Source organism: Suncus etruscus, chromosome 2 (assembly GCF_024139225.1).
Source record: "Suncus etruscus isolate mSunEtr1 chromosome 2, mSunEtr1.pri.cur, whole genome shotgun sequence".
NCBI classification, from domain to species: Eukaryota; Metazoa; Chordata; class Mammalia; order Eulipotyphla; family Soricidae; genus Suncus; species Suncus etruscus.
In genome coordinates, this window is record NC_064849.1 from 18,944,385 (window position 1) to 18,966,631 (window position 22,247).

The 22,247-nt window shown below is 48.1% G+C and overlaps 1 protein-coding gene across 1 annotated transcript in view; it reads right to left on the reverse strand.

Annotated features, from left to right (window-relative positions):
- The window catches only part of EFHD1 (EF-hand domain family member D1), a 56,552-nt gene extending 42,457 nt beyond the window's left edge, over nt 1-14,095 (reverse strand). The window contains exon 1 of the mRNA XM_049769337.1: nt 13,796-14,095. Coding sequence (XP_049625294.1) covers nt 13,796-14,095 — 300 coding nt within the window. The remainder of the gene's footprint in view (nt 1-13,795) is intronic.
- Nucleotides 14,096-22,247: the final 8,152 nt, after the last annotated feature.

Below are 22,247 nucleotides of genomic sequence, written 5' to 3' on the forward strand. Positions count from 1 at the left end.
TGCTCTCTCTCTTGAGCACAGAGCCCAGGAGTAAGCCTTGAACATTGACAGGTGTGCCCCTCCCCCCCAAAAGAAACAAAACAAAAACCCTAGTCAAGTCATTCAAAAGATCAAGATACCCTATCTCACCTCTCCACCCAGCTCCGCTCCATAGCCTCCTTCGAAAGCTCCTTTCAGCAATCCATCCATTCCCTCCACCTCCTCCCTCCCTCCAAAGCCCGGGAAGGAACAGAGAAGAAACTTGAGCGAGTAGCAAAGGGGAACTGGACCTTGGCAGTACACACTTGACTTTGCTGGGGTCATTGTCGATGTGGGTACTGCTGGCAGTGTGCCCAGGACAATCACTTCGGATCCCCGAATAGTTTTACTCGCACCGGGTTGTCTCCCCACCCACTCTGGAGGGGAATCAATTTTCCCTGCTATTTCGGGACACTGAGTTGGCAGAAGCTGCTGCATTGAGCCCAGCCCCTGAGTGACCGCTTTTGAAAAGGGCCCCTGAATCGGGGGCGATGAAAATTTCCTTCCCAGCTGACCTTGACCATGGCCAGCTCGAGATACGGTCCAGCCATACGCTGGAGAGGATCAGTTTCTTCGGGGTGTCCCTCGCTCTTGCTTGAAAATCAGGGCCACTATTCTCTTCCTTGGCTATCCAATGACACCCGTGGAAGGGGGAGATGGACCTTCTCGTTGCAGAGTTAGGGGACGCCACTGGCTCCCCACTCTCTGGAGAAACTTCTCTTTCTCCTATAAACTATCAGTGAGGTACCTTTGTGTGATGAGGCCCACTAGGGAGCGGTGACCATTACACTCCCACATCCCTCATCCCAGGGCCAGGAACCAGCTCGTCCATGCCCTGAATGGGGCCAGTTCCTCAGGGAGCTTGCAAATGTGAGAAATCCCAGGACAGAATACTTTTAAATAGGAAAAGCCCATTTTTAAGAGTCAAAGCAGCTTGAAAGCCCCTACCCAAAGCCTCCTCGTGGAAAAAAAAAAAAAATAAAATGAGTGTGCTTTGTTCCCTGCCAGTAGAGTTCCCAGTGAACTCAGGGGCACCATCGGAATCTGGATCTAGAAAAAAAAAAGTATTCAAAGCGAAGTCCTCAATGGCTGCAGTTAAGTACTGTCCTGGCATGGAACAGAGCAGTGGCTAGTTTTGTTGGCAGGATTGATCTTGAGGAAGGGGGATCCCCTTTCGGGGGTAAAGGGAGATGCTTCTTGCTTGAGTCAAGTCACATTTCTAAATCTGAGAGCTTCCAGAAAAGGGGGTCCTCACCATTCAATCCCCATGATGGGAGAGCAGGAGACACCCAAGCCTTCTGAAACCAGGCATCTCTGCATCCCTGCTGTACAGCATTTGACTAGGCCCCTCCACCCACTGCTTCCCCCAGCCAGAAGCACTGGATGTGAGCTGCTTTGGAGCAGGGCCATTGGCAGATGTGATGCATTCAATGGAGATGAAGTCACTCTAGATCCTAAATGGTCTAGAATGGACTTTTATGAAATCCACGTGAACACATACACACAAGCACATGTGAATATAAGTGCACACACATAGGCACACAGGACACAATGTCACAATAAAGAAAGGCAGAGACCAGAATGATGTCTATCAGCCAAAGGATGTTCAGGCTGGCAGGCAGCCACCATTAGTTGCAAGATTGCAAGAGAGGAATCTTTAGACAAGTACTTTCCCTGCCCTCAGCTACATTTCAGGGTCTGCCTCAGGAAGTCGATATTATACATTTCTCCGTCTTGTTTGTCGTGGTTTGGGGGGGGGGGTCACATCTGAGCAGAGCTCAAGGGATTGCTCAGTGGTGTTGGGGAGACAGGTGGTGCTAAGGAATGGAACTCAGGAGTCCAGCATGCAAAGGCACAGCATATGAACCAGCTTGCTGAGCCATCTTTCTGGCCCCTGTGTTGTTCTGAAGGTACCAAGTCCTGTGGCATTTGCCACAGTTTCCGGGGACATACAGCCAATACAGGAGCTGGGGCACAAGTTGGCTGGGCACCTGGAAGGAGGCCTGAGCACTCTCGAGTGGCCATGCCAGAGCTCACAGGATTAAGATTAACCTTCCAGGATTGAGTGTGTTGTGCATCTGAAGACAAAGAAAGGGAGACAACAAATTCTGTTCATTCTCCCCAAATGACAGCTAAAGGACTAGAAATTGGTGACAGGTCCAATGGTCACTGCATGCACAAGCCAACCATGCTCCACATACACGAATAGAATGAGGCTTGAAAGAAGGGGAAACTGAGGCGCATGCCAGCCCAAGTGGGTAGTTCAAAACTCAGGAGCTAGCTGAGGTTACACTGCCTATGAAAACAGTAGATTCGGAAACCCAAGATGAAGTCGACAAACCAGAAGCCCAGGGATGAACTCAATGGTAGAGCAAAGAAGGCCTATGTAAGGAGAGGAGGCCCCAGCTCCATAAAAAGGAACCTTAACAAAGGAGGTAAGATGCTTGTCCTTACACACAAACAGTCCCGAGTTCAATCCCCAGAACCACATAGGGTTCCTTGAACCCTGCCATGAGTGATTCCTGTAGCACAAAGCCAGGACACTTCCATGTATGCCTGCCCCGCTAAAGAAATTATATTTCCAACTTGTTTTTTGTTTGTTTTGTTTTTGGGTCATACCTGGCAGCGCTCAGGGGGTCACTCCTGGCTCTAGACTCAGAAATCGCTCCTGCAGACTGGAGACTCAGGGAACCATATGGGATGCCGGGATTCGAACCACTGTCCTTCTGCACACAAGGCAAACGCACTACCACCATGCTATCTCTCCAGCCTATTTCCAACTTTTTGGCTAGTAAAATAAATTTTTTTTTTTTTTGGTTTTTGGGACACACTCAGTGACGCTCAGGCTTACTCCTGACTATGTGCTCAGAATCGCTCCTGGCTTGGGGGACACCGAGGGATCAAACCTCAGTCTTTCCTAGGTTAGCGTGTGCAAGGCAAATGACCTACCACTTGTACCACCACTCCTGCACAGTAGTAAAATAATTCTAATTAAACCGCATCCATTTATAAAAGATAGAGCATGAGTCAGAGTGATAGTACAACAGTAGAGAGCTTGGTTTGCATGGAGTTGACTCTGGTTAGATCCACAGCATCTCATATGGTTGCCTGAGCCCAACAGGAGTGATTCCTGAGGGAGAGCCAGAAGCAAGCCCTGTGCATGCCCACTGAGTATAACCCAGAAACCAAAATATAAGATTAATTAATTAATTAATTAGAGAAAGGGGCCAACTGGAAACATGTTTCAAAAGGTTGAAATGCATGTTTGTGTTTGCATGTAGGTTCAGTTCCCACACTGCATGCATCTCCTGAGCACTGACTGAGCCAAGAGCAATCCCTAGCTCCACCAGGTGTTATGGGCGGTGTTGAGTGAGGGACACTGATGAGTGCCCTGCGCCCTGGCTCGTGTGTTTGCTGATGACGTCACTGGAGGGCGGCCGACGCTGCGGTGGCGAGGAGTACCACATGTGGGGTGACTATTATGATGTAACTAAGGTGCCTTGCTCCACCCTCAGGCAATGTGGTGTCTGTGTGTTGTGCCTGCCTGGTCAGTGAGGTTTTCCTCCACTCCTTCCACTGCCAAGAGGTCAGTCAAAAGTGCCATAGAAATAAATTTTTTGCCAGATGGGGGGTTTCTGCCCGATTGGGCTGTGGGTGACTCATATGAAAATTCCCCTTTGGGGGTGGTGAGGCATCCAGTGCTGAAATATCAAAGTATTGGGGGTGGTCGGTGGTTTGGGAGGTTAGGGGTTCGGTGCTGAAGTGCCCACTGTGGAAAATTTAGGCGGTTCGATGCTGAAGCATTTTAAAGGGGTTACATTGTAAATTTTATATGCATTTTGCAATTTCTTTTCAGTGTTCACATGTTGATTCCGAAACATATCAATTTGGGCATTATATAGGGAGATATAACTGAACTATCAGGGACTGAGTTGGTCTGCTTAGGAAAAGCCTGCAAGGGGTAAAGTGTTCACATCAGGGACTAATGGGGGTTCATACACTGTGTGTATATATACACACATTTGTATTTCACTAATATCAGTTTGGAATCCCTAGGAAACAAAAAAAGAAAAAATTGACAGCGAGTGTAGGACATTCAAAGAACAGTGGACTTACAATTACTTTTATGCAGTACAAAGAAAAAGCTGTGTCTGATATGCCAGAATAGTTGTGTTCAAAGAATACAATTTGCGACGCCACTATCAAACTCAACATAAAGATAAATATGATTGTTTGGTTAAAGAAGTGAGAAAAGATAAAATATTACAACTGAAACATACACTGACGACTCAGCAAAATACTTTTGTGAAGCAGAAGCAGTTAAATACTTCCTCACTGCGGGCAAGTTTTCAAGTTGCCAAGCTAATAGCTCGCAATGGCAAACCATTTGTGGAGGGAGACTTTGTTAAAGAATGCCTTATTTCTGTTGCCAGAGAGATGTGTCCAGAGAAGGCCGATTTATTTAGTACAGTGAGCCTTTCAGGAGTTACAATGACACGAAGGATTGAAGAAATGGGAGAAAATTTGCTGCACCATTTGCAAAACTCTGCAAAGAAATTTTGCTATTTTTCCTTGGCACTCGACAAAAGCAATGATGTTCGTGATTCTGCCCAACTTCTCATTTATATGCGTGGGACAAATGAGGTTTTTTTTTTTTTTTTTTTTTTTTGGTTTTTGGTGGCCACACCCATTTGACGCTCAGGGGGTTACACCTGGCTATGCACTCAGAAGTCGCTCCTGGCTTGGGGGACCATTCTGGGACGCCGGGGGATCGAACCCGGTCCGTCTAGGCTAGCGCAGGCAAGGCAGGCACCTTACCTCCAGCGCCACCACCCGCCCCCACAAATGAGTATTTTGAAGTCACAGAAGAGCTTGCTGCACTGCAAGTATAAAGGTACAACCACAGGAGTGGATATATTTGAAAAGGTTTGCCAAACTGTGAATGGTTTGGAGCTGACTGGGTTAAACTAGTCAGTGTAACAACTGATGGTACTCCTAGCATAGGTGGGGTCCTAAGAGAGGAGTAATTGCTCACATTACACAAGAGATGGACAAACATAACCATCTTCATCCAATTGCCATACACTGCCTCATCCACCAACAAGCGCTGTGTTGTAAATCACTGAAGTGGGACTCTGTTATGAAAATTGTGGTATCTTATGTTAATTACACTAGAACTCATGCACTAAACCACAGACAATTTCAGGAATTTCTATCTGAGGTAAATGTTGCCCATGAAGATGTTCTGTACCACACAGAAGTCCGTTGGCTGAGTAGAGGGAGAGTTTTGAAACGTTTCTATGACTTGCTTCCGCAGATTACAGCTTTTCTACTTTCAACAAACCAAGAAATACCAGAGCTCAATGATGCAGAATGGAAATGGCACCTTGCCTTTCTGACAGATATAACAGAGCTACTCAACAGTTTCAATCTGCAACTTCAAGGCAAGGGGAAGCTCATCTGTGATATGGCATCGCATGTGAAAGCATTTGAAGTAAAATTAGGCCTTCTCATAAAACAAGTACAGGAGGAAAACTTCAGTCATCTCCCAACAACTCAAAACCTGTCAGCGGACAAACCATTGGTTGCATTCCCAAAGGAAACATGTCTGGCTTCACTAGAATTGTTGCAAAAGGAGTTTCAATTTAGATTCAAAGAGCTTCATCTTCATGAACAGGACATACAGCTTTTTCGTAACCCATTTTCTGTTGAGATTGAAAATGTCCTTACAATTTACCAAATGGAACTGGCTGAACTGCAGAATTGTAACTCTCTGAAAGACGCATTTAAGTCAAGTAACCTTTTGAATTTCTATGCATCTCTCCCCTCTGAGACATATCCAAATATCAGGAACCATGCACTCAAAATGGTAACCATCTTTGGTAGCACTTATGCCTATGAACAGACTTTTTCAAGAATGAAACATCTGAAATCTCCAACCAGATCAAGATTAACTGATGCCCACTTGTATCACTTGTTACGGCTGGTGGTGACAAATATGGAACCGGACATTGACCATCTCATTAGCCAAAAGCAGGCCCACAGTTCCCATTGAAATATTGGTGCGTCAGAGGTGTTTGCCTTGCAAGCAGCCGATCCAGGGCCAAAGGTGGTTGGTTCGAATCCCGGTGTCCCATATGGTCCCCTGTGCCTGCCAGGAGCTATTTCTGAGCAGACAGCCAGGAGTAACCCCTGAGCACTGCCGGGTGTGGCCAAAAAAACAAAACAAAACAAAAAAATATTGGTGCGTGATCTGTTTATTTATAGATGTGAGTAGGAATTAGTAGCTCATATAGTCAGGCCCTCCAGCTCTCTAAGGGACCGTAATCCGGCCCCCACTTTAAAAAATTTGAAGACCCCTGCTTTAAAGGGTCAAACCTGGGGCCTCTCACACCTTAGGTACGAGCTCTACTACCACTTGGTCCATCTCCAAGGGCCTTTATATTTCACTTTTAAATTTATTAATCTTAGGGCAGGAGGTGTGACACTGATCAATCCGTAACATGGAAGAAAAAGTCTTAATTGAAAATAAATCATTGGTAAAAAAAAAAAATCATTGGTAATAACTTTGCCTTTGTTCTTCCTGAAACAAATGTATTATGACCAATTGTCTCAACTATGTGATATATTTTCTTTAAATAAATTTAAAAAAAAAGAAAAGAAAAGAAATCATTGGGCAGGAGAGATAGTATGGAAATAGGGCATTTGCCTTGCATGCAGAAGGATGGTGGTTTGAATCCCAGCATCCCATTTGGTCCCCCGAGCCTGCCTGGAGCGATTTCTGAGCCTGCCTGGAGCGATTTCTGAGCCTGCCTGGAGCGATTTCTGAGCTAGAGCCAAGAGTAACCCTTGAGCGATGCTAGGTGTGACCCAAAAACAACAACAACAAAACACACACACACACACACACACACAGGAAGAAGAAAAGAAATCAAAACTGATCATTTAAATTTTGAAAAAAGTGGGGGCCGGGAAGGTGGCGCTAGAGATAAGGTGTCTGCCTTGTAAGCTCTACCAAGGAACGGACCTCGGTTCGATCCCCCGGCGTCCCATATGGTCCCCCCAAGCCAGGGGCGATTTCTGAGCACATAGCCAGGAGTAACCCCTGAGCGTCAAACGGGTGTGGCCCAAAAACCAAAAAAAAAAAAAAAAATTTTGAAAAAAGTGAAGGGATCCATGGAGATAGCACAATGGGTAGGGTATTTGCTTTGCATGTGGCCAACCTGGGTTTGATCATCAAGCACTCCATATGGTCCTGAGCTCTGCCAGGAGTGATCCCTGAGCACAGAGCCAGAACCATCAGGAATGGCTCAATCCTTCACAAATATATAGATGAAGGAATGGACTATAATAGCCTTGTGGATCAAGTGGATATTTCTGAGCAAAGCCCCCCAACATCACATACCATCCTCATTTTCCTGCAAATTTCCAAGAGGTATTTGCCAAAGATTTATAGGAGAGGACTAGGAATTCCAGAAACAATTAAAAATCTCTCCTGAGATCCTTCCAATGAGAAATAGAATAGTAGGGATGGCAGGAACCAAAGAAACAGAAGCACTGGTTTCAAGACTACAGACACTTTAGACTGGCATGTGACATACAATTCCTAATTGATGTGAATGATCCTGGAGTCACCCGCAGCAGAGACAGCTCCTTGTTAATCAGCCAATATGTATGCACTTCCAAGCAGCTGTGTCCTTCTTTGTGGACCCAGATTACAGCTGGTAGTAAAGTCATTTCCTCTGAGAAAGTGACATACTTGTGTGATCCTATTGGTTTTTATAATTTGATTTGAAAAAGTGAATTGTTCTTAGTTTGAGATCTAAATCTGTAAAAAATATATCAGAAAAATGTACTAAAGAAATGATGTGTCCTGGAACAAATACTCTCCTAAAAAGGTTTATTGAGGGGCTGGAGCGGTGGCACCAGCAGTAGGGTGTTTGCCTTGCACACACTAACCTAGGAAGGATCTAGGTTCAATCCCCTGGCACCCCATATGGTCTCCCAAGCCAGGAGCGATTTCTGAGTGTACAGCCAGAAGTAACCCCTGAGTGTCACTGGGTGTGGCCCAAAAGGCAAAGCAAAAAAAAAAAAAAGGTCTATTGAGGGCCAGGAAGACTGTGTATGGGAGGAAGCGTGCCACAAAGTGGGGGTGGGGAGTATCATTAGGACAGAGAAGGGACCACTATGACAGTAATAGTTGAAAATGATCGGGGACGGCATGGTGGCGCTCGAGGTAAGGTGTCTGCCTTGCCAGCACTAGCCTAGGACAGACCGCAGTTCGATCCCCCAGCGTCCCATATGGTCCCCCAAGCAAGGAACGACTTCTGAGTGCATAGCCAGGAGTAACCCCTGAGTGTCACTGGGTGTGGCACAAAAACCAAAAAAAAAAAAAAAAGAAAAAAGAAAAGAAAATGATCACTCTGGACAAGAACTAGGTGCTGGGTCTGGAGCAGTAGCACATCAGTAGGGCAGTTGCCTTGCACACGGCTGACCTGAATTAAATCTTCCAATCCCTGGCATCCCGTTTGGTCTTCTGAGCCTACCAGGAGTGATTTCTGAGTGTAGAGCCAGGAGTAAACCCTGAGTGCCGATGGGTGTGGCCCAAAAACAATACCAAAACAAACAAACAAACAAAAAACTGGGGTTTTACAATATTGTAAACCAGTGTCTAAAAGGGGAGGGAGAGAGAGAGAGAGAGAGAGAGAGAGAGAGAGAGAGAGAGAGAGAGAGAGAGAGAGAGAGAGAAGAAAAAAGCCTGCCATAAAGGCAGGTAGGGGGAGGACAGGAAGGAAACTGGGGACATTGGTGGCAGGATATGGGGATATGTGCACTGGGCACTGGTGAAGAAATGGCTGTTGGAACGTTGTATGACTGAAACTCAATCATGAAGACTTTGTAACTGCAGAAAAACAAAGACAGTCTATTACACTGCTCAAATCCAGCCTCCTTTTTTCATGACTTCACAGTCCTTTGGGCTTGGTTAATTTTTTCCTAGTTTGACCTTCAGCAGTTAGCTTAAAATGTTTTCTATTATTTTTCCTTTTTAGGGGAGGGCTTGGGGTCACAGCTGGCGGTACTCAGGGCTGACTCCTGGCTCTATGCTTAAAGATCAGTCCTCAAGGGGCCGGAAAGATAGCACGGAGGTAAAGCTTTGCCTTGTATGCAGAAGGATGGTGGTTTGAATCCCGGCATACCATATGGTCCCCCGAGCCTGCCAAGATCGATTTCTGAGCATAGATCCTGGAGTGACCCCTGAGTGCTGCCGGGTGTGACCACCCCCCCCCCCCCAAAAAAAAAGCAGCTTTCTGGACTCATGGGGCCCAAAGAAAGTTCCAGAGCCAGCTGGGCCCACAGGGGAGCAAGGATAGCTCAGGGGATGGCCCTGCTGTTCCACCCAGTGACCACAGCACTTTCAGGCTCCGTCAAATAGTGGTGGGACCGAGATTAAAGACCCTGCCATATGCTGGACACAGGTATCCAACTGGAACCAGAGCCACTCTATAAGTGTCCAAATGGCAGACAGGGACCCCTGAACCTTGTGAAAGCCAGTATTCCAGCTGCCTCTTGGGGAGGGCAAATAGGTCCCTAAGAGTGAGACTCAGGGGGAGGACGAGTGTAGGTCAAACAGTGGCCCTTGAGAGGGGCGGATGGCCCTTCTTCTCTGTCTATGACAACGTCACCCTTTCATCACCTAGAAGTTCAGGAGACGCGCTATTTGCTCCATCTGACAGATAAAAACACACACAGGAGTGGCTAGAGAGATTGTACTGGAATGAGAACAATCCCAGTTCAATCCCCATCACTACAGAAAGTCCTCAGAGCTTCACCAGATATAGTGCCTAAGCACCAAGTCAGGAATAATCCCCGATTTCATGGTAACAACAGACCAGCAGGAGCACAGCAAATGCAATGGGAAAGTCTTGCAGAAACTGGTCGAGTGAAAACAGTAACACAGAAGGCTCAAAAGCAACTACCAGCTCAGCAAATCCTTAGATACAATGGAAGCCCACTGTGACATAAATGGTGCCACAGCAATAAAAAGGAAATTATTACAAAATGGACCTGTTACACTGGTAGTGCAGAGGGCTAAGGTTGGAGGTATAGGATGCATGCTGGGAACTCTGATGAAGGGAGGTCAACACTGGTGGTGGGAATGGCCCTAATTCACTGTCACTATATGCCATCGTGTTTATTTCAAGTTAAAAAAAATTTTATGGGCCCGGAGAGATAGCACAGTGGTAGGGCCTTTGCCTTGCATGCAACCGATTCAGGATGAACAGTGGTTCAAATCCCGGCATCACCTGAGACTGCCAGGAGTGATTTCTGAGCGCAGTCAGTATGAAGTGGTTTGAGTCAGTATCTCCTGCAGTCTTTACAGCTTTAGCTGTGAAAAAGAGCCCAAAGTCTCACCATTTCACTGGTCTCAGAGAGATGATCATGTCTCCAACGACTTGGGAGTTCTCCCACCATGCAAGTGTCTTCAGCCATTAGGACATCAGGAACAAAGTTTGTTTCCCTCAGGCTCACTCTCTGCTAGAAGTCAGCCAGTCCCTCCTCAGGTCACACTATGCTAGAGGAGAAATAGCAGCAGCCAGAGCTCCATAGCAAGGGTGGATCCACAGGCTTGGACTCTTCAATCTCATTCACAAGCCCTGATTTGCCAGTGGATCTGTGTTCAATGCCAATGGATCTTCCATTGGACACTAGTCTCCCCTGCTGAGCCCATGGGAACTAGGGGCTCTGTACACGGCACAATGAGAACAACCAATCCTACTAGCCATAACAACTGGTTGGGAGTCAGTAAAAAAGCAATAGAAAAATTCCGCGATCGGAGCCGGGGAGATAGTATGGAGGTAAGGTGTTTGTCTTTCATGTAGAAGGACGGTGGTTCGAATCCTGGCATCCCATATGATCCCCCCAGCCTGCCAGGAGCGATTTCTGATAGGGCCAGGAATAACCCTAAGCACTGTCAGGTGTGATCCCACCCCCCCCCAAAAAAAAAAAAAACAAATTCCAAAACCAAAATCAAATAATCAAAGGGCTGGAGCCATAGCACAGTGGCAGGGAGTTTGTCTTGCAGGTTTGATCCCCAGCATCCATATGGTTTCCAGAGCCTGCCAGAAGCCATTTCTAAATGCAGAGCCAGGAGTAACCTCCGATCGCTGCTGGGTGTAGCCCAAAAACAAAACTAAAAGTTCCAAGAGAGATAGATTGTACAATGGGTAGAGCAATGCATGTATTTTTCCATGCAATCCCCAGATCAATCCCCAGCATTCCATATGCTGCCATATAATCCCCACCAAATAAAATACAATAAAAGTTCCACCAAGAAAGAATAGGCACAGGAGCAAGAAGAAAATAGAGCCAGTGCTGTGCTTACTCTTTCTCCCTGGAGCTGCTGGGAAACCTACAGAAATAAGCAGGTTCTCAGGAGACAACTGGAGAAGTTGGCTAAAGAATGTGAGGAAGAAACTAGATGATCTGAGTGCCTAGATCCAGTCATTCCTAATCCCAAATGGCTTTTAGTTTCATGATCTCATGAATCCGATTTTGTTCAGGACATTGATGATTGAAAGTGGTAGACAGGCCAGTGTGGAGGACTGGAACACACCCAAGAGCCCTAGAAAAGCAGCACCAACACGCACATTTATATGCACATACGTCTTTTCATGCTTTCATGGGTGTTTCTGCAGAAAAGAAACAACGCCAATATTTTGTTTTCTGTTTTTGATTTTGGGCCACACCCGGCAGCGTTCAGGGGTTACTCGTGGCTCTATGCTCAGAAATAGCTCCTGGCAGGCTCGGGGGACCATATGGGATGTCAGGATTCGAACCACCATCCTTATGCATGCAAGGCAAACGCCCTACCTCTATGCTATCTCTCTAGCCCCCAACAACACCAATATTTTTAAATGTCCATATCACTGAGTCACAAAGTGGGACCTTCCAGTGAAGGTCCTGGAACACCTTGTTGGATCCAATTGGAAGGAAGGAATCTCTGTGAACAGCAAATCCCTAAACAGCTCCAGGTCTCTGGCAAACACCCTCCAGGAGCTGCTTTCTATCCTTGCCCTGTTTGTAGGGGCAAGCAGGAAAAGTATAGGGTCACACCAGGTGGAGCTCAGAGGCTATTTCTGGCTCAGTGCTGATGCAGAAGGGGTAACTCCAAGAGGCTCTCAAGGGGCTAGACAGTGCTAGGGACCAAAGCCAGGGCTCTAGCATGCAAAGTAGAAACTCCGTTTCTAAGCATCTCTCTCTAGCTGCCTAGTTGCATCTTTTTTTTTTTCTTTTTTGGATTTTGGGCCACACCCGGCGGTGCTCAGGGGTTACTCCTGGCTGTCTGCTCAGAAATAGCTCCTGGCAGGCACGGGGGACCATATGGGACTCCGGGATTCAAACCAACCACCTTAGGTCCTGGATCGGCTGCTTGCAAGGCAAACGTCGCTGTGCTATCTCTCCGGGCCCCTAGTTGCATCTTAGCTGCCAGAATTTAGCTTCCTTGATGGCCAAACTAGACCCACCAAGGTCTGAATATGGTGGGAAATCAGAGTTTGGAAGTAGGGGTGTTAGGGACGTGGAGAAGGTTAAAAGGCTGCAGGCTGGTGCCCCACGGTAAGGACAGGGGCCAGGACTGGACAACAGCCCAGACCAGGAGTGGCCGGAGCTGGGCCACATAGTGTCTTTAAATAGAACCTCCTCATAGGGGACAAGCACATTCCAAGCGCTTTTTAAACCGCCCCAAGCGTGACCTGGCTAGCAGCCTCAGCTCCCACAGGCACGTTTCCGGCACTGGCCCAATTCTGGATATAATATTAATAGCCCAACTGCGATATCATGACCTTAAAAGGTAGGATTAGAGGGCCAGAGAGATAGTACAATGGGTAGGGTGCTGGCCTGTACATGACCGACCCACACAGTTCAGTCTCGGGCATCCCATATGGTCTCCCCATCCCCTGAGCGCAGAGCCAGGAGTCAGTCCTGAGCACCACGGGGTGTGGGCCCAAAACCAAAAATTCAAAATAAAGAACAGGATTAGTTTTGTGCCCACTCTCCAAAGGAGGAAGCCAGGACAGAAGAGGTGCCACGCTGTCGGGCCACAGCGGAGCAGGGGGCGCTCAGAGGTGACTCCCCAAACTCGTGGTGTTGGGAAACAACCAGCAAATCCTCAAAGCTTTGGTGCGTGACAGTCAGGCCAGGCCAAAGCCCCGTGGACCGGTTACCAGATACAGGGTCCCGTTTGGACAAGGACAAGGACAGGAAAGAGAGAAGAAAACCCACAAGCCATCCCCAAGACTACATACATGCAGGGCGCGCGGGAACTTCTTGGCCAAGATTCTACAAACTCCAGGGATCAGAGCCTCTGCCTGCGGGCATCCCAAAACGTGCACAGAGGCCACGGACAAGTGTTCTCTTAGGTTTAGGGAAAGGAAAAGGACCCCAGGGCTGATGAGGCTACCTGGGTGGCTAAAAATTAGTGCCCTAGGGGAGAACTCCTTGCGCACCCGCCTGGGAGTTTCCTAGAAGTTGCGCTCCGAGCAAATCTCGGGAACCAGTCCAAGGGGAGGCGGAGCCGGCCTCCAGGAGCCCCACACTAGGGCTTCCCAGTCTTGGGGCCACCTCTGGGTTGGTTCTGGGTAGCTCCAGCCGGGTGTTCCAGCCCCATCGGTAACCCCACTAGCACGCCTTGGTGCGCGCAACGCAGGACGCACGGTGAGGCTGGACCCAGCACTCTTTCCATCCCATCCCATCCCATCCCGGGGGTGCCAGCCACTCACAATTTGAACATCCTCTCCAGGTCCTTGATGAGGCGGCGGCTGAAGTCGGGGAACTCGGAGTAAGGGTGGAAGACCCGACACCCCCGAGGCCGCGCCGCCCCGGCGTTGATGTCCAGCCGGCGGCTCAGCTGCGCTCGCAGCTCGTCGTCGGCGCTGGAGGGGGGCTCCGGGGCTCGGGGCTCCGGCAGCACTAGGGGTTCGGGAACCCCAACCGGGCTACTTTCCTCCTCTTTTTCCTCCTCCTCCACCTCCCATTGCAGTCTCCTCCGCAACTGGCGCGCCAGTTCCTCGCTAGCCATGACGGGACCGCGGGGCCGGGACGAGCGATGCGCGTCTTGGAGACTCGGGGCGCGGCGGCTGGACCCGAGGAACCCCAGGCGGTGGGGCGGAGTCGCGGCTTGAAGGCGGTGCCCCGACTCGGGGACCGCCCGGCGCAGGTGTGCGCGCCTCTAGGGGCCCTCCCCGACCTTTTTGTTTTGTTTTGTTTTGTTGTTTTTGTGTTTGGGTCACACCCGGCAGCGCACAGGGATTGCTCCTGGCTCAGCGCTCAGAAATCGCCCCTGGCAGGTTCGGAGGCCCATATGAGATGCTGGGGTTCGAACCACTGTCCTTCTGCCTGCAAAGCAAACGCTCTACCTCCTGGCTATTTCTCCGGCCCCCTTCCTCCAACTTTTCATCCGCCCCCCACTTCCCTGGACTCGGCCTGGCGATCGGACCTAACTAGCCTGAGCTCAGCGTGTCGATGGGTTTGGGGAGCCCCGACACTGATCGGTGTCAGAGGAGGAGGGTGGCGACCGTTTGGACAGTTCCCCCAGGGGTAATCGAGGCCGGGATGGGATGGGGGTGCGGAGGGCCGAGCGCCCCCAGGGACAGCCGCACGCTCCCCACGACAGCGGCAAGAGTGCGCGGCACAAGTTTCCAGGGACCCAAGAGATGGGACCGCGGGGAGGGCGTTTGACTTATACCAAGATTTGATCTCTAGCACCCCATAGGGTATCCCGTCAGGGCAGAGACGGTATTAAGTCCTGAGCACCGCCGGGTGTGGCCTCCAAATTTCCCCTCCCCTCCTCAAGTTTGGATTTTGTATTATTTTTTTTACTGTTGTTTTGGTTTTTTGGGCCACACCCGGCAGCGCTCAGGGGTTTCTCCTGGCTCTGCGCTCAGAAATCGCTCCTGGCAGGCTCGGGGGACCATATGGGACGCAGGGAATCAAATTCAGGCCCATTTTGGGTCGGCCGCCTGCAAGGCAAACGCTTACGGCTATGCTATCTCTCTGGCCCCTGGTTTTGCTTTTATGTTTGGAGAGTTTATTGTTTGTTTATTTTGTTTGGGGGCCACACCCAGCGGTGCTCAGAGATCACTCCTGGGCTTGGCATCCAGGGATCCCTCCAGGCAGTGCTGGGGTGGGGGGACTAGATGGGATGAAAGGGATCAAACTGGGGTGCAGGTTCCCCGGGGCTGAACTCCAGAGCGACCTTCACCCCAGGAGTAACCCAAACACATCGCATTTAGAAACAAAATGACTGAAACGCGAAAAGCAAATAAGCAAACAGAAGAGAGTGAGCAAACGGCCAGAGCGGGGTTCCCCAGAACAGAGCATGGAGCGCCCAGATACACCAGGGCCAGCGAGAAGAGGGGCGATGAGATAAGAGTGTTTGAAGCCAAGGTGGCCACGCCGCCCTGCCTGTAGCTCGGATTCTCCCTGGAGAGGTTGGCGCTAGTGATGACAGCGGCGGTTACATCAGCCACCAGCATGACCTTGTAAACATTGCTTCGCCCCAGGGAGCTCCTGGTAGTCTCTGATGGTCCTGGGAAGGATTGGGCATCTGTAGGAGAGCCAAGAAAGAGAGAGATTGGGGGAGGTTTGAAGGTTTGTTTGTTTGTTTGTTTTAACAAAAACACTATTAAAGGGGCCAGAGAGCGGTGGAGCAAGCGGTAGGGCGTTTGCCTTGCACGCAGCTGGCCCAGGACACACCTGGGTTTGATCCCCAGCATCCCATATAGTTCCCCAAGCCAGGAGCGAGTTCTGAGCGCACAGCCAGGAGTAACTCCTGAGTATCACCGGGTGTGGCTCAAAAACAAAACAAATAAAGGGGGTGGCAGAGAGACAGAGAATACCAGCAGGTAAGGTGCTTACCTCTTTACGTGACCGACCTGGGTTCGATCCTCAGGAGTAACCCCTGAGTAGTGCTGGGTATGGCCCCCTTCCCCCCAAAAATATTGATCAAAGTTCGTCTTAAATGTAAAAGTGTTTTAGAATTGAGTTCAGGGCCAGAGAGATAGCATGAAGGTAGAGCATTTATTTGCCTTGCATACAAGAAGGATGGTGGTTCAAATCCCATCCCAGCATCTCATATGGTACCCTGAACCTGCCAGGAGGGATTTCTGAAAGTAGAGCCAGTAGTAACCCTTAAGTGCTGCCGGGTGTGACACCCCCCCCCCCAAAATGAGTTCAGTCCCCCTACTGAATGTGGCATTCACCATTAAAACCACAAAGGGGCCGAGGGATAGTACAATGGGTAGGGCATTTGCTTTGCATACAGACCAAAGACCAAACCAACCCGAGGACAACCAACCTGGGTTTGATCTCAGCATTCCATACAGTCCCCTGCTCCCCCCCCCCCCAGCCTGCCAGGAGCGATTTCTGACCTGAGTTAGGAGTAATCCCTGAGTACCACCTGGTTTGCACCCCCAAGAAAAACCACCATGAGAAAATATATTCCTATTACTTAAATATGCAATGTACGTGTGTATATCTACATCAGTATATGTAAGAATGAGAGCATGTCCCATGTTATTTCTAACTTCATGCTATTAATTATTTCTAAATTCATGTTAAATTGAAAATATTCTGAATTATTGTGTTGTACAATTTGACTACACTACAACCACTGAAGCATATGCAAAAGAATGAAGTGCTCGGGGCCAGGCGGTGGCGCTAAAGGTAAGGTGCCTGCCTTGCCTGCGCTAGCCTTGGACGGACCTCGGTTCGATCCCCCGGTATCCCATATGGTCCCCCAAGCCAGGAGCAACTTCTGAGCACATAGCCAGGAGTAACCCCTGAGCATTACCGGGTGTGGCCCAAAAACCAAAAAAAAAAAAAAAAAAAAAAGAATGAAGTGCTCAAGGATCACCCCTGGTGAGCCTCGGGACCATTTGCTCTGCTGGAATTAAACCTGAGTGCAAAGTAAGTGCCTTCCTTCCTTGCTGTACAACTTATTGTACTATCTCTCCAGGCCCCCAAATGAATTTTGTTGTATGCATGCATTTATTATAGCTCAGTTAATCTGCTTTTATTGTGTTGTAGTTGTGTGTGTTCTGGTTTACAGTTCTGGGGATCTGGGCATCAAACCCAGAACCTCACAGACACAGACTCTACCACTGAGCCACATTCCTGGCCAGTACTATTCTTTTCTTCAAGTGATCATCATATGGAACTGGAGAACATGGAACTGGAGAATTGATGCAGCACTTAGGGCACTTGAGCCCAGCACCCCAGAGCATCAAGCCTGGAGTAAATCCTGTTTTGGGGTTGTAGCCCCCAAACACACAAAACAAAAACTAATTGACAACCATAAACATTACATTTTTTTGTTGTTGTTTGTTTGTTTGTTTGTTTTGTTTGGGTCACACCCAGTGGTGCTCAGGGGTTACTCCTGGTTCTACACTCAGAAATCACTCCTGGCAAGCTCGGGGGATCATGTGGGATGCCTGGATTCAAACCACCATTCCTTCTGCATGCAAGGTAAATGTCCTACCTCCCAAATAACAAACAAACAAACAAACAAAAGCCATTTTAGACTTTGTGGTTATCAACTTTTTTGATACTCCACCAAAATTCCCACAATCGATAATTTCTTGAAGCTGACAACATAGAAATGAAGTATACACACCAAATTTCATACTGCTATATTAAAATCTATTGTTCTTTTTTTATTTTTGTTTTTGTTTTTGGGCCACACCTGTGATATTCAAGGGTTCCTCCTGGCTATAAGCTCAAAAATCGATTGCTCCTGGTTTGGGGGACCATATGGGATGCCGGGGGATTGAACCATGGTCCGTCCTAGGCTAGCATGGTCAAGACTGACGCCTATTGCTTGTGCCACCGCTCAGGCCCCATATTGTTCTATCTTAATAAATCCTAGTCTAGATATAATTTTGTAGGATTAAATACTGGTTGTGTTGACACATTTTACTTATATGATTAATTCTGGGGCTGGAGCAATAGCACAGTGGCAGGGCCTTTGCCTTGCACGTGGCCAACACAGGACCGACCCAGGTTCGATGCCCGCCATCCCGTATGGTCCCTTGAGCCTGCCAGGAGTGATTTTTGAGGAAGAGCCAGGAGTAATCCCTGAACTCTGCCGAGTATGGTTCAAAAACAAACAAACAAAAGTTTTTCTCAATTCTACTCCTTGCTTAGGAACTAGAGAGATGATAAACAGGATAAGGCAACTGCCTTGCATGTGGCTGACTCTAATTCAACCTCTGGCAGCAAATTTGGTCCCTCGCATAGTCAGAAATGACCCCTAAACAAGAGCCAGGAATAGCTTCTGATCATTGTGGTGTATGGCCTCAAGCTTTCATCCCAAATCCAATTTTTGCTTAAAACTTAAATGCTTGGGCCAGAGAGATAGCACAGAGGTAGGGCGTTTGCCTTGCTTGCAGCGAACCCGGGACGGACCCAGGTTCAATCCTTGACATTTCATATGGTGCCTCCAGCCTGCCAGGAATAATTTCTGAGTGCAGACCCAGGAGTAATCTCTGAGTGCCACCAGGTGTGGCCCCTCAAAACAAAACAAAACAAAACAAAACAAAAATACCTTAAATGCTGGGGCTAGATAGTATCATGAGTAGGGCACTTGCCTTGTATACAACTAACCAGGTTCTAGTGCCAGCACCCCATAAAGTTCCCCTACTTCTGCCAGGAGTGATCGTTGAGAATAGTGCCAGGAGTAAACCTTGAGCACTAGCAGGAGTTATCCCCAATTATTGCCACATATGGCCTCTCCCCCAGAAACTTAAATGCTACTTTGGGGGTGCTCCCAAGAAGCAATGCTGAGGCCCTCTCTCTGCAGTTCTGTCAGCCATTCAATGCAAGGTCCCAAGATGCTGTGATGGTGATTACCTGGCTACTCTGGCAGTGCTCAGGGACTGACAAGGCCACAATGGCCAGCGACTAAGGACGGCTCCAACCTCAGCGCTCTGGGTTGGCTCCAGGCTCAAAGCATGTGCTCCTGCTATTTAATTATCTCCCTGACCCCATACCAAAGATGATGAAAAGAGGAGCTGGAGCGGGCTGAAGAGACAGCACAGCGGTGTTTGCCTTGCAAGCAGCCGATCCAGGGCCAAAGGTGGTTGGTTCGAATCCCGGTGTCCCATATGGTCCCCCGTGCCTGCCAGGAGCTATTTCAGAGCAGACAGCCAGGAGTAACCCCTGAGCACTGCTGAGTGTGGCCCAAAAACCAAAAAAAAGAAAAGAAATAAAAAGAGGAGCTGGAGCAATAGCACAGCAGTAGGGCTTTTGCCTTGCATGCAGTCGACCCTGGATGGACCCAGGTTCGACTCCCAGAAACCCATATAGTCGCCCAAGCCTGTCAGGAGTGATTTCTGAGCACAGAGCTAGGAGTAACCCCTGATTGCCATTGAGTGTGGCCCAAAACTTTCCCCAGAAAAAATTGAGAGATTTTGGTTTGGGGGGCCATATGTACGGTTGCTCAGGGCTTACTCTGCACTCAGGATCACTCTTGGCATGCTTGGGGAACCATATGGAATGCCAGGAATCAAATCTAGGTCAGCTCAGTGCAAGGCATGCATCCTACTTGCAGTACTATAACTGTCCCACACCAAATATTCATTTACTTGAATTACCATGAAATCTAGTTACAAAATTGTTCATGATTGAGTCTGTCACATAATGTCCAACACCTAGCCCTAGGTGCATCCACTTTCCCACACCCCATCTCTATAGCAAGCAATTTTTTTTTCTTCCTTTCTCCTTTAGACACTATGCTTGGCAATGCTGTTCCTAAAAAGGTATCATGCCGGGGCTGGAGTGATAATACAGTGGTAGCACTTTTGCCTTGCAAGCGGGTGACCCAGGAGGAACTTCAGTTTGATCCCCGGCATCCCATATGGTCCCCCAAGCCAGGAGTGATTTCTGAGCTCATATCCAGGAGAAACCCCTGAGCGTCACCGGGTGTGGCCCCAAAACAAAACAAACAAACGAAAAAGGTATCATGCCTATCATTTTATCTTCTTTCAGCACCCAGTTCTTGTCCAGAGTGATCATTTCCAACTGTCATTGTCATGATAGGTTCCTTCTCTGCCCTAACTGCATCTTCCACCCACTTTGTGGAAAGCTTCCTACCATGGACCAGCCCTCTTGGCCATCATCTTTATTGTCTTTGGATATTATTACCTACTATGTTTTTATTTAATATCCCACAAATAAGTGCTATCCTGTGTTTGTCCTTCTTTTTCTGAATCATTTTACTCAACACAATACTCTCCATGTATGTCCATAAGTGAATTTCCTGACTTCATTTTTCCTAGTGGCTGAGTAGTAGTATTCCCCTGGTCAGACGTACCATAGTGTTTCTTCATCCACTCATTTGCTCACAGTCACCAGTTCTTCCCTGTGTTGCAATGAACTTAGGAGCACAGATGCCTTATCTACGTTGTGTTTTGGGGCCTCTAGGGTATATTCTCAGGAGCTGTATTTCTGGATTGCATGGGAGCTCAATTTCTAGTGTTTATTTTTGTTTTGATTTTTGAATATCTGTAATGTTTTCCAAAAAGGCTGTACCAGTTGACATTCCCACAAGCAGTAAATGAGAGTACCTTTCTCCCTGCTTCTATGCGAGTTCTGGTTGTTCTTTTTCCTTTTTTTGGGGGGGGGAGGGGGGTTACACCCAGCAGCACTCAGGGGTTACTCCTGGCTTCACGCTCAGAAATCGCTCCTGGCAGGCTCAGAGGACCATATGGATGCCGGGATTCGAACCACCGTCCTTCCGCATCTAAGGCAAATGCCTTACCGCTGTGCTATCTCTCCGACCCCTGTTCTTTTTCTTTTTGATGTGTGCCAGGCTCTGCCACACCACACATCTTTAAAAGACATGTATAGGGCCAGAGAGATAGTACAAAGGGTACTTTTGATTACTTTTGATTCAACTGATAATCCCTGGCACCACATATGATTCCCCAGGCCCACCAAGAGTAAGCACTGAGCATACTCAAGTGTGGCAAAAGGAAGGAAGGAAGGAAGGAAGGAAGGAAGGAAGGAAGGAAGGAAGGAAGGAAGGAAGGAAGGAAGGAAGGAAGGAAGGAAGGAAAGAAGGAAGGAAGGAAAGAAGGAAAGAAGGAAAGAAGGAAGGGAGGGAGGGAGAGAGGTGGGAGAGAGGTAGGGAAGGAGGGAAGGGAGGAAGGGAGGGAGGGAGGGAGGGAGGGAGAAAGAGAGAGAGAGAGAAAGAAAGAAAGAAAGAAAGAAAGAAAGAAAGAAAGAAAGAAAGAAAGAAAGGAAAGAAAGGAAAGAAAGAAAGAAAGAAAGAAAGAAAGAAAGAAAGAAAGAAAGAAAGAAAGAAAGAAAGAAAGAGTGGGAGAAGAAAAGAATGGAGGAAGGAGGAAGAAGAAAAAGAAAGGAAGGAAGGAAAAAAGAGAAAAAAGTGAAGAGTGGTTTGTCTCCTATAACTGGTTTTGGAGGGTAGGAGTCGATACACACAGATACACAAATGTAATACTTCAAAAGGGCCCAAGACAGTTCAAAGGCCAGGCGGGAGTACAGGCTTTGCATGTGGGAGTCCCTCATGCAGTCCTAGGCACTGACTGACTGTCTCATGGCCCTGAGCATCGCAGGGTGTGCCTCAAACTAAGACTTCTAAAGGAAAACAAAACAATTAAAAGAGAACAAAAAAGACCATTAATATCTTAGCATTATAATAGCTATCAAGGATCCGGTGACCACAATTTTAAGACCCTATAATCTGCAGTATGCCTTTCAATGGTAGCCAAGTAATCCAGTCTTCATTTAGCCTGAATTACCACTGTCCCATCCCAGTCTTGCAAGCTGATGCCTGTCCTTTGTTATCCACACACTGGACCGGCCTCCTAGGTGGAGTGGATTCAAAATTGAAATATTAGTGTTAGAGTGATAGTACAGTGGGGAGGGTGCTTGTCTTACATGTCCTGGCTGGCCCAATTTCAATCCCCAGTATCCCAAAAGGTCCCCCAAGCACTGCCAAGAGAAACTCATGAGTACAGGGCTAAGAAACTCCTAAGCACCCAGGTACAAAAAATAATTTTGGAGGCTCTAATATCTCTACTATTCTCTCTCCTCCCCTTTGATCTAAAACAGAGTATTATCCCCCAGTCTCGGGGACAGGGTCAGGAGAGAAGAGGTATGAACCCTGGCTGCTCTCAAGCCCCTGGGTGACAGAGGTTACTTTTTTTGGG